The sequence below is a fragment of the Pan paniscus genome, chromosome 8, assembly GCF_029289425.2.
Source record: "Pan paniscus chromosome 8, NHGRI_mPanPan1-v2.0_pri, whole genome shotgun sequence".
Classification (NCBI taxonomy): Eukaryota; Metazoa; Chordata; class Mammalia; order Primates; family Hominidae; genus Pan; species Pan paniscus.
In genome coordinates, this window is record NC_073257.2 from 62,202,618 (window position 1) to 62,214,789 (window position 12,172).

General features: G+C 39.7%; 1 protein-coding gene across 5 annotated transcripts in view; it reads right to left on the reverse strand.

Moving 5' to 3' along the window:
• Positions 1 to 12,172, reverse strand: part of PARG (poly(ADP-ribose) glycohydrolase) — a 129,794-nt gene that overhangs the window by 111,740 nt on the left and 5,882 nt on the right. For 3 of the 5 annotated variants that reach the window (XR_008619926.2, XM_055092787.1, XM_055092788.1), the window contains exons 2-4: positions 11,119 to 11,185; positions 9,219 to 10,205; positions 8,136 to 8,323 (exon numbers count right to left, since the gene is read on the reverse strand). The exons of 1 other annotated variant lie outside the window; for it this stretch is intronic. Coding sequence is in view for 3 of the 4 variants with exons in the window: in XM_055092787.1 (XP_054948762.1) it covers positions 8,136 to 8,323; positions 9,219 to 10,205; positions 11,119 to 11,185 (1,242 nt within the window). In the remaining variant the exon portion in view is untranslated. The remainder of the gene's footprint in view (positions 1 to 8,135; positions 8,324 to 9,218; positions 10,206 to 11,118; positions 11,186 to 12,172) is intronic. One more of the 5 variants, XM_055092789.1, reaches the window with a different exon arrangement.

Genomic DNA, 12,172 nt, shown 5'->3' on the forward strand with positions numbered 1-12,172 from the left:
GCATGCCAACATATAAAACCTCAAGTCAAAGGTCAAACTGTGTACTTGATCTCTCAAGTCGCCCGCTTGGCCCTCTTCCAAGTGTACTTTACTTCCTTTCATTCCTGCTCTAAAGCTTTTTAATGAACTTTCACTCCTGCTCTAAAACTTGCCTTGGTCTCTCATTCTGCCTTATGCCTCTCAATCAAATCCTTTCTTCTAAGGAGGAGTATTAACATTGCTGCAGACCCATATAGATTTGCCACTGGTAAGAGAAAGAGATTATGGTTTAAAGTTTAACATTATGCCTATTCTGGATATTTCATATAAAAGAAATCATATAATATGTGGCCTTTTGTGTCTGGCCTTTTTCACTTAGCATAATGTTTTCAAGATTAATCCATGTGGTAGTATGTATGAATACTTCACTGCAGAGCATAATCACATAAATATATAATTTCACTTGTAATATGTTATGAATACGAGGAACACTGTGTTATGAGACCAGCTCAGATTTAGTTTATCTGGTAAACTTAGGTAAGGCTTCCTTGAGGAAGTGGCAACTGAGCTTAACTCTAAAGGCTAAAAAATTAACAAGGAAAAGGGTGAAACAAAAATAAAATTCTAAGCCCCCCGACCAACTGAATGGGCCCCTCCCTCAGCCAAGGGCATTCTAAAGCAAACCCCATACACTAGTTCAGGCCATGATGGGAACGGGTGGTTGGACATGCTTCATTATACCTTCCTCCCTTTGAAATTTAGATGTGACTGACCAGCATTAACATTAAAACAGGTACTTTAAGACTGACAAGGCAGACTCTTTATAGCAATTAAGATACCAACATGACAGATACCACGCTCTGAAAGAAATGGAAGTATTTTACCCCAAAATGTATTTATTTGAAATATTTTGAAATGGCCCTGCTAAACTGTCTCTTGTGGGTAAAATCTACATTCTGTAGAGCAAGGGTCCCCAACCCCCCGGAATGCAGACAGGCATGGACTAGGGGTCTATGGCCTGTTAGGAACCAGGCCACATAGCAGGAGGTGAGCAAGGCTTAGCTCTGCCTTCTGTCAGGTCAGTGGCAACATCAGATTCTCATAAGACGAAGAACCCTATTATGAACTGTGCATGTGAGGGATCTAAGTTGCACACTCCTTATGAGAATCTAACAAATGCCTGATGATCTGAGGTGGAACAGTTTCATTCTGAAATCATCCCCCAACCCATGGAAAAATGGTCTTCCATAAAACTGGTCCCCGGTGCCAAAAAGTTGGGGACTGCTGCTGTAGAGAATCCCCTTCCCTTTCCAGGTCTTCCCTGATCCAGTCCAGGAGAGAAGTAATGAAGCATCTGGTAAGAGCTCTGAAGCCTGTTACCTACAAGCATCAACTGCATGATAAAACCTTGGTCTTTAGAAACCCTTCTTAACCCAGACATTCCTTTCTATTGATTCCAGGTCTTTAGATAATAACCCTTTTAACCAATTGCCAAGCAGAGAATCTATGACCTGGAAGCCCCTTTCGAGTTGTCCTGCCTGCTGGACCAAATCAATATGCATCTTACATGTATTGATTGACGTCTTATACCTCTCTAATACATATAAAACCAACCTGTAGCCTGACCACCTTGGGCACATGTACTCAGATCTCCTGGGGCGGTGTCACAGGCCATTGGTCACTCATATTTGGCTCAGAATAAATTTCTTTAAATATTTTACAGAGTTTGACTCTATTCACCAACATTCCTTAAAAAGGGAAGAACTATGGAAAGAAGACTGTCAAACAGGCAGCTTCATAAAAACATCTGCTGAGACAGAGCAGGGAGCCCTCTTAGGGGCCTGCCAGGAGTGCCCTCAAGCAAGGAAATAAAAGAAAATCTCGAATCCCTTTGTTAGGAATAACGCTCAAAATCCTAAGGAAATTGAACACTCGAACAAAGGATTCTTAGCAAAGCAATTTTACTTCTGCACAGAGGAGTGCCTCCTTGGCCAGTCGCCATGAGAGCACACCTGAACAAAGGGGCACAAGAGCCTTTATTCCTGACGCAAGTCCTGCCCCTGTACCCTTTCCCCATTGGCTGGGGTCGGGTCGTACAATCTAAACTAATTCCGGTTAGCTAAACATTTGATTTTTTTAGATAAGGTGGGCATGTGAAAGAAAGCGGAGAGGAAAGGGGAAGGCATGTCTGTAATAAGCTGGAAAGTTAGTTCTCTTTCCAAATAAGGAAAGGAATGTGAGCTGGTATTGATAATGCTTGGTACTGTGACATGCCTGGGCATCTAACAAAGGCAAAAAGGAAAAAAGGAGAAAAAGGAAAAAAGGAAGGGGGGCACTATGAATTAAAGAATAAAAGACTGATCAGGTTATTTGAAGAGAAACCTCATCATATCTGAAACCTTCAAGGGAAATTCCAGGCACCTATCTAGCCTTGAGAAGTAAATGAGCCACCAGATAAGCAAGGAGGTAATAACAGCTTAAACCAATAGCCACTCATGGAAGTCAGAGCCACAAGATGTGTTGCTCCCTATAGAAAATAAAGATAACATCTTGACATAGGTCCCTGAGTTATTTTTCAGAAACTCAGACCCCTGCCAAATGGAAAGTGCCAACCACCATCATCACATAAGGGGGAACTGAAGACTGAACTCTGACTGACGTTCTTCATTCTAAATTTCTTCCTGAGGGGCCTGGAGACAGTGACACCCACATGCCAAACCTTAACATTCCTTTCTGCTGATCCCAAGTTTCTAGACAAAGCCTTGCTTCCTTAACCAATCGCAAATCAAAGAATCTCTGAATCCTGCAACCCCACTTCAAGATATCCTGCCTTTTGGGACCAAACCAATATATAACTCCCACGTATTGATGTATGATTTTGCCAATAACTTCTGCTTTCCTAGAATATATCTCTGCCTTTAAAAAATCTTGCTTGTAAGCCATTGGGGAGGTCAGGTTTTAAGCAATAGCTATCCTATTCTACTTGCTTGGTGCCCTGCAAACAAACACCCCTACTTCTCTTGCTACAGACGTCAGTGTCGGTGTTTGGCTTTACTGCACTGGGTGAGTGTACTCAGGTTCAGTTTAGTAACACTGCAACTTAAGAAAAATAAACCTGGGCCGGGGGTGGTGGCTCACGCCTGTAATCCCAGCACTTTGGGAGGTTGAGGAGGGTGGATCACAAGGTTAAGAGATCAAGACCATCCTGGCCAACATGGTGAAACCTCATCTCTACTAAAAATACAAAAATTAGTTAGGCATCGTGGCGCGCATCGGTAGTCCCAGCTACTTAGGAGGCTGAGGCAGACGAATCGCTTGAACCTGGGAGGCAGAGGTTGCAGTGAGCTGAGATTGCGCCACTGCACTCCAGCCTGGCGACAGAGCAAGATTCTGTCTCAAAATAAAGAAAGAAAGAAAGAAAGAAAGAAAGAAAGAAAGAAAGAAAGAAAGAAAGAAAGAAAGAAAGAAAAATAAACCTGTGAGTCATCTATATAGGTGATCACTAAAACCACAAGGGTAGGTGAGACCAATCAGAGAGAGACAGAAGAAAAAAGGACCTATGAAAAAGGCTTGAGGAACTCCAACAACACTTACTTGTCACATACAGAAGAACAGCCTAAAAGGAAAATAAGAATTGGCTAAGGAGGAAGAAAGAAATTTAGGATTATATTGTATCACGGAGCCAAAGGATGAGTATATTCCAAGGAGAAAAGAAATGTCTATGGAGTCAAATGTGGCCAGGCACAGTTGCTCACGCCAGCAATCTCAACACTTTGGGAGGTTGAGGCTGGAGGATCACTTGAGGCCTGGAGTTCAAAATCAGCCTGGGCCAACATAGCTACAAATTTAGAAAATTAGCCACGTGTAGTGGCACATGCCTGTAACCCCAGCTACTCAGGAGGCTGAGGTGGGAGGATTGCTTGAACCTAAGAGTTGGAGGCTGCAGTGAGCCAAGATCACACACCACTGCTACTGCAATCCAGCCTGGGTGACGGAGTGAGATCCTGTCTCTTTAAAAAAAAAAAAAAAAAAAAAAAAAAAAAAAAAAAAAAAGAAGGCCAGGAACAGTGGCTCCCACCTGTAATCCCAGCACATTGGGAGGCCCAGGCGGGTGATCACCTGAGGTCAGGAGTTTAAGAGTAGCCTAGCCAACATGGCGAAACCCCATCTCTATTAAAAATACAAACATCAGCCGAGGTTGGTGGTATGCACCTGTAGTCCCAGCTACTTGGGAGGGTGAGGTAGGAGGATCGCTTGAACCTGGGAGGCAGAGGTTGCAGTGAGCCGAGATCACACCACTGCACTCCAGTCTGGGTGACAGAGCAAGACTCCATCTCAAAAAAAAAAAAAAAAAAAAAGTCAGATGTGACAGAATCAGCAGTTATGCTGAAAGTATTTTCACCCTCATAAGAACGTCCCAAAGGTGATTTTATAAGGATGTTCCATATCATCTGATAAAACAGCATAGGTACCAGTTGAGCTTCACAAAAGGGGAACATACATGTAATATGCTTTGTGTGTGGCTCTGTGTTTGCATGCACGCACGTATGCATGTGTTTGTTGGAAATCGACCACTAAGTGCAATTTCAGATTGCCTTACATTTCTAAAGCTAAATGTTGGTTTTATTTTTAAGAAACAGGGTCTTACTCTGTCATCCAGGCTAAACTGCAGGGCTCAAGTAATCCTTCTGCCTTAGCCTCATGAGTAGCTAGGACTACAGGCATGTGCCACCATGCCTGGCTAATTTTTTAACTTTTTGTACAGATGGGCTCTCCCTATGTTGCCCAGGCTAGTCTTGAACTCCTGTCCTCAAGCAATCCTCCTGCCTTGGTGTCCTAAAGTGCTGGGATTACAGGTGTGAGCTATCATGCCCAACTTTCATTTTACTATTTCAAAATCTGTAACTACTAACATCTGGAATCTTAATAATGTAACTAAATACTGCTATTAAGTAACTGTTAATTACATTTATATCTTATTATCATATTCAGGAATAAGAATCTAAAAGAAAATACAACAAATTGTTAAACTCTGGGAATAAGACTGACAGATGGGTTTTCTGAGTTACATGCTTTCATATAATAGTTGTGTATTTTTTACAATAGTCTTGCATTGCTGTTGTAATAAAATAGAAGATTTTAAAAACTCAAGGGTCCTGGGTATCTAAGAAAGAAACATTAACTATAGAGATTATTTGATGGTAGAGATGGTAGATATTAGAGAGATATAATGACAGTGCAGGATGGTTTGGGTTTTCTTTGTGGGAGGGTAGGAGAGAGGAGGAAGAGAAAAAGCTAAAATATCACTTAACACCCTCTGTCCATCTTTTCTCCAGTTCCTCACCATTAACATCATCTCAGTAATCCAGACTAAGAACCTTAATTTTACATACATTATCAACAACTCCTTTTTATTTGTCACCCATATTTAGGAATTCACCATATTCTATCAATTTTACCTCATAATAATGCAACCTTCTATTTTCTTTTTTATCCCCATGATTATTATCTCAGTGATTTTCAAGCTTTTTAAAATAGCAGAATCCCTTTTTTCCCTAAGAAATTTGACATAAAGTCATTTAAAGTCACACCAAAGCTATTTTTAGAAATACAGTTTTTGGCCGGGCGCGGTGGCTCACACCTGTAATCCCAGCACTTTGGAAGGACGAGGTGGGCAGATCACCTGAGGTCGGGAGTTTGAGATCAGCCTGACCAACATGGAGAAACCCCGTCTCTACTAAAATACAAAATTAGCCAGGCGTGGTGGCGCATGCCTGTAATCCCAGCTACTCGGGAGGCTGAGGCAGGAGAATTGCTTGAACCCGGGAGGTGGAGGTTGCCATGAGCTGAGATCGTGCTATTGCACTCCAGCCTGGGCAGCAAGAGCAAAAAACTCCATCAAAAAAAAAAAAAAAAAAAAAATAGTTTTTATAGTAACTTTTACTTACTCTAATATCAATAAGTGATGATGAGACAGTTTTAAATACAAAATTTGAAAGTAGGAGTTAGGGATGAGAGTTAAAGCTTACATCAATCTACCATTTAGTTTACATTTATCTCTCTTACACATTATTAAGAAAATCCTGATTCATCCATCTATACAGTTGCAAATGGTAACATTTTACACTTTAGTTTGATATTAAGCTAACTCTTCAGATAAATGGTAGCAAGGGAACCTTGGCTCTATGGTCTGCACAAAAATGGGTTATCTTGGCAAAAACAGCTGGTTCAAATGTGGAATTAAGCATCTTCAAATTTGATTGTGCAGTTCTTTTTTAACAAGTTTTTCACTGTTAAAAATATAATTTAGAAATGAAATTTGCATCAAACTTCAAAAGAACCCCTGAAGCACCTCTATGTGGCACAATTCGGTACATACTGTTACCTTACTTAACTCTTATCTGGACTCTTACATTACCTCTCCTGTCTCCCAGTGTATCCTCACTTCTGTTTTCCTTACATGCAGCTGTCTGATTAATCTTGCTACAGCACAGATACTGTCTGCACAGACATGACTTAAGTCTGGTTCCTGGCACTTGAAGCCCCCTGTGATATGAACCCAATCCAATTTTCAAGTCTCTTCCTCATTCCCCACCCAAATTCCACACTCCAGCAAAGGCACTGTTTTCCATTTCTAAAACAGATAGTTTTCAACCACACAGCCTTTTCTTATAAATCTTATATATCTGTCTGGAAGTCTCCTATCTTACTAACTGCACCTCAGAAATTTATGCTTATCTTTTAGAGCTCAGCTCAAACCCCATAACTCTGCTCAATGTTACTCTCACCTCTAAATATGCTAAAGAATTCTGAATTTCAAAATAGTTAATCACATCTACACTAAATTGTATGTTAAAAGGGATCATGTCAATTTTTTTTAGTACTGCGTGTGAAATCTATATAAAACCTGACTAATAAATGAGATGAATGTTTAAAACTACCCAGCAAGTGATGGAAATCTAAAACTGGATTATGGTGATGGTCACATAGCTCAAAAAATGGACTCAATATCACCAAATCGAGCACTTAAAATGGGTGAATTTTTATATACCTCAATGAAGTTGTTTTTTAAAAGCAAGAACACACAAAAAGTACAAAAGAGGTTATTAAGAACTAGGGGAAGCAGGGAAGGAGGTTTAATTATTTAATATGTTTAATATGTACAGTTTCTGTTAGTATAGTGTTATGATATTCACATTGGTTTTTGTCCAGGTTCTTGGCTTGTAACTCCCATAGCCCTCGTTATAGTCTTTTGTGATAATGTTATAATGTTAGTCTTTTGTTATGTTTTGTTACAATGTTGTTATAATGTTATAATATAATGTTAAAACAAACATGGTAACAGCCCTTTCCCAAAAGAAACCCCCTTCTTGCCTGGGGACTAGACTGCCACCGTAGGACTAACAAAATAGCCACAAGATTAGAAATTATGGTTTAGGAGTCATGCAGCTGGAGGCTAAAAGATTCTGACCCTCCCTAAACTGCTAAGATCAGTGCTTGGGATATTTTGCAGACCCTGCACTTGATGGATCAGCTGGCACCACCCAGATGGATAAACTGGCTCATCTGATCTTGTCCCCACCCAGGAACTGACTCAGCACAAGAGGACAGCTTCAGCTTCCCATTATTTCTTCTTCTGACCCAACCAATCAGCACTCTCGACTCACTGGCCTTCCCCAACCCACCAAATTATCCTTAAAAACTCTGACCCCCGAATGCTCGAGGAGACTGATTTGAGTAATAAGAAAACTCTGGTCTCCAGCAAAAAAAAAAAAAAAAAAAAAAAAAGGCACAGCTGGATAATGATTTAAGGACACTAAACCATACGTAATTTTGAAATTTAGGGACGAATGCAGGATTCTGCAGTCAGTACACAATACTATCAACTGAGTAAAAAGAAAAAAAAAAAGAATCCAATGAGGTTTCTTAAAAATACTGGAAAAAAAAATTATCTTCACCATCAGCTGATAATGATTGCTAATTTGTTAAGTTCTATACTAAGTTATCATTATATTGCTCCATTCTGTAGAATTCTCAGTATTTTATATATGCAGAAAACAGAAGAACTTTCTAAGCCTTGGTCTGTTTCTCACTTAATAAATATCACAATAAATAAGGACTTCCAGTCTTCTCTCATCATAGATAAGAGGTGCTACCTACCCGAATAGTTACTGTGTGATTGGCAGATGGTCTCAAGAGAGGCAGCCGGATCCCACACCGAGGCATTCTTCTCATCTCCTCAATGGGAGTTCCAAGCCACTTCTTATCTGGAGAAAGGTGAGGCGGAACGTATTTAGGGATCTTCCTTTCTGTTCTTTGATGTTTGGTTTCCCATTGTTCTTTTCTAAGGTCAAGACAAATGTATTTAGTCATAAATTATTTACTGTTTTAATTCCCTTAGATACACAAGCACAAAACTTACCCAGACGTTATTGTTTAAAGTATGCCATACTTGGTCACTCACTTCGTTATGTTTTATATTTACAATCAAAAGAAAAACCTATAAAGCTTATAAAACTCAAGAGCTTATTTTCAACAGTCTGTGGAAGAAAGTTCCAAACACATGTAAATCACCTTCTCAAAACAGAAATGAGTCATGGTTCACAGTATCATCTACACAGTAATTTTCAATGAAGTGAACTCACTATTGCATGCTGATTGCACTATCTCAGGAAACTCAAATCACAGAAATCATGGATGGGATTTAAGATTCCATATGGGGTAACAGCAAAATATAAGCTTTGTAATATGACACACCTGGATTTAAATCCCAGAATTACCACTCAGAAGGTACATGATTCCAGTGAATTCTCTTACCCAAATCTCAGTTATCTCATTTAGTGAGTATAATACCATCTGTCTGCCTGTCATGGCATTAAACAAAGTGTAAAAAAAAAAAAAAAAAAGTGTAATATACAATGGTCTAGAAGAATGTCTGGCTGAAGAAACAGTAGCTACTATCAACCTAGTATTTTCATGTTCTAGTAATTCCCATAAATACCAAAAGGAAACTCATGAAACTAAAAATCTGATTTCTAATATTTATTTTATTTCTTGTTTTCTGTTTCTAGCCTTTTTAGAGTTTAAACTTTGGAGTCTAGGTTTAAATTTAGCATAAGTAGTTAACAAGAAACAAAACCACTTCTTTGCTTTACTAGAAATCACAGCTTCGTTAAACTCCCTTACAAAACTATAAAGCATATTATGCTATTGGAGAGATACTGCTGAGAGAAAATTACCTTCTGTCCTCTGCTTTGGGCAGTCTCATGAAATGATCTGTGATTTTAGAATCCTTTTTTCCATGTTGCTTAGAATTTCTGCATTCTACATTCAGGCTAGAAATATTTCCAGGTAGTTTAGCATTTAAATCATTCATTCCAGTGCGACTCTCTCCTCCTTCAAATTGGAAATGTAATCTAACTTCACCGCCCTTAGTAGAGTACCGTTTCCTAAATTCAATGTCAGTGTCTCTTGCTTGGAACCTTGAAGGTTTATTTGCTGTTTGGGAGGAACTACCATCTTCTTGTTCATCAAAACCTGGACTTGTCTCCTCATCTGCTTCTGAGTCTTGACAACTATTTTTAGAATTATCCACATCCATCGGTGACTCGGGTTCACTTTCCTTCTCAAATGGAGGAGAATTTCCTAGGCAACTTTCTTGTCTAGTCAATTTGTTGTCATTTTTTGGCCCAGTACCAACATCCTCAGAGCCAACATCTGACAATGGACTCTCTGGCACCACATCTATCTCATCTTGCTGACAACTTGCACAGTCTTCCCCAGGATGGCAAGACTTGCTGCACTTCTGGTGGCTTTTGGCTTCTCTGGCCTGTTCATCTTCTGTAGTCTGCTTTGCATTTGCAAGCTTTACAGTTGTGAGAAACTGTTGATTGTCTCTATTCTCTTCACTATCTGTGTCACTGTGATCATCATTTTGAGGTGACCGATCAATGTTAGCATTACTAAACTGCTCTGGTACCAGGGTTACTGTTTGAGGTTCACTTTCCAAAAGCTGCTCCGTGTGTTTCCCTTCATTTTGCCACTTACACATTGCTGCAGTCTGATGCTGGTTCAAATACTGTGTACTTTTTTCAGTGGGTGACTTATCAAGACTTAGCTGAGAAACATTTTCTAATTTTTCTACATTATGTTGGTAAAAGTTATCTTTTTGTACAGAACTCATCATGGATTCTATTCTTGTATTGTTGTTTTCTTTACTATCCAAACTACAAGAGAACAGAAAGAACTAAAAACAACTTATAATACAAAAAAGTCACTTATCCAATCATACCCCCAGTGTCACAGCAGTAATTAAACTCCCTGTGGTCAGCTGAGCACACAGCATGTCTTCTATGACTCCATGTCTTTGTATGTGATCCCTAATGCCCTCCCTGCAGCTGTGTGTCTGGCAAACACCCGCCTTTCCTTCAAGTCATAAATGTCACTCACCTCTCTGTGCAGTCTTCCTTTAGGGACCAAAGGTAAAGTTGAACATTTGTTTCTTCTACACACTAACCACCACTGTGCCTTGCTCATACCTTTACTATTGCATCTATCACATCAGGCAGTAATTATGTGTTTTTGTGTCTGTGGCCACTGCTACACTGTAAGTATCTTAAAGACACAGACTGGCCGGGCGCAGTGGCTCACACCTGTAATCCCAGCACTTTGGGAGGTCGAGGCAGGCAGATCACGAGGTCAGGAGATCAAGACCATCCTGGCTAACCCGGTGAAACCCCATCTCTACTAAAAATACAAAAAATTAGCCAGGCGTGGTGGTGGGCGCCTGTAGCCCCAGCTACTTGGGAGGCTGAGGCAGGAGAATGGCGTGAACCCAGTAGGCAGAGCTTGCAGTTAGCCGAGATCATGCCACTACACTCCAGCCTGGGCAACAGAGTGAGACTCCATCTCAAAAAAAAAAAAAAGACACGGACTATTCCTCTCTCATCTCGGTATCTCAAGTATACAGGACAGTCCCTGGCACACAGGACTCTCTAAAAAATTACTTATAAGTTGATTTTGAATTAACATAGATAAAGGAGAACAGAAAAGCATGAACAAAGAGACAAAATATTAAAGCAACAAGATAAAACATCCATGTATTATTATTCATTTCTCTACATAGGAATGTTTCTATACCTTTCTGATTCCGCTGTCTTGATTCCTTTAGTGTCCATCCAACTGGTAATAGTCTTTTGTTTGAAAACTATAAAAAAAAATGTATATTCATACATTCCTTCAAATAGAAAACATATACAGCATATTGTACATGCAAGGAACTATGCTAGGTTCTACGGGTTAAACAAAAGATTAATAACTCAAGTATTTGCCCTCAAGTATATGGGTAAGACAGGAACATAAATGTTAATACATATGACACAGGGTAGAAAATGACTGGTGCCTAAAAGAGTTGGTATGGCCTAATGGATAAGAGCATAGGCTATGGAATCAGAACATCTGCATTCAAATCCTGATTCTCCCATTAGCTTCCTATGTTACTCTGTGAGGGATCATTTCTCTGTATCAGATCCCTCATTTGTAAACATGCAAAATAACTATCTCTCATGAGATAAGGCTTAATTAAGTAAAATAGTTCATGTAAAGCGTTTAGGGCATTATCTGGTTTACGCTTAGTAAATGTTGATTCTTAATTATCATGATTATTAAAAGAGGTCCTGATAAAGGAATTAAGGTTATTTCTGAGGAAGACACTACTTCAGTGAACAGGAGAACATGGGCATAATCGGTAAGATTTCTTTGGAAAAGGTAAGGCTTGACTTATGCCTTGAAAAGTAAACATGCAGTCACATAAAGAGAAAATTATAAGCAAAGGCACCAATATCAGGGAAATATAAAGAACTTAAAAAGAAAGCAGAAGAAAATATGGTTGAAAAGTCAGCCAGGATCATACCATACAATAGGATCTTGAATGACCCACAAAGAGAAGCACAAAAAACGTGTTGAAAGACATGATTCCTCTCATCTAGGAGGTTCACAGTCATGCATGACAGCCTGGAGGATAAATCTGAGGGGCAAGAGGGAAGAGCTTATTGCCAGAAACTAGGGAGGAAGCTACTAGTCCAGGTCAGTGGTTCCCAAACTATCTGGATCATCAGGAAGCCAGCCACACCCCAGTCCTTCTGAATCAGAATCTATATGTGAGTAGGATGAAGGCATGAGGGGAGCTGGAATC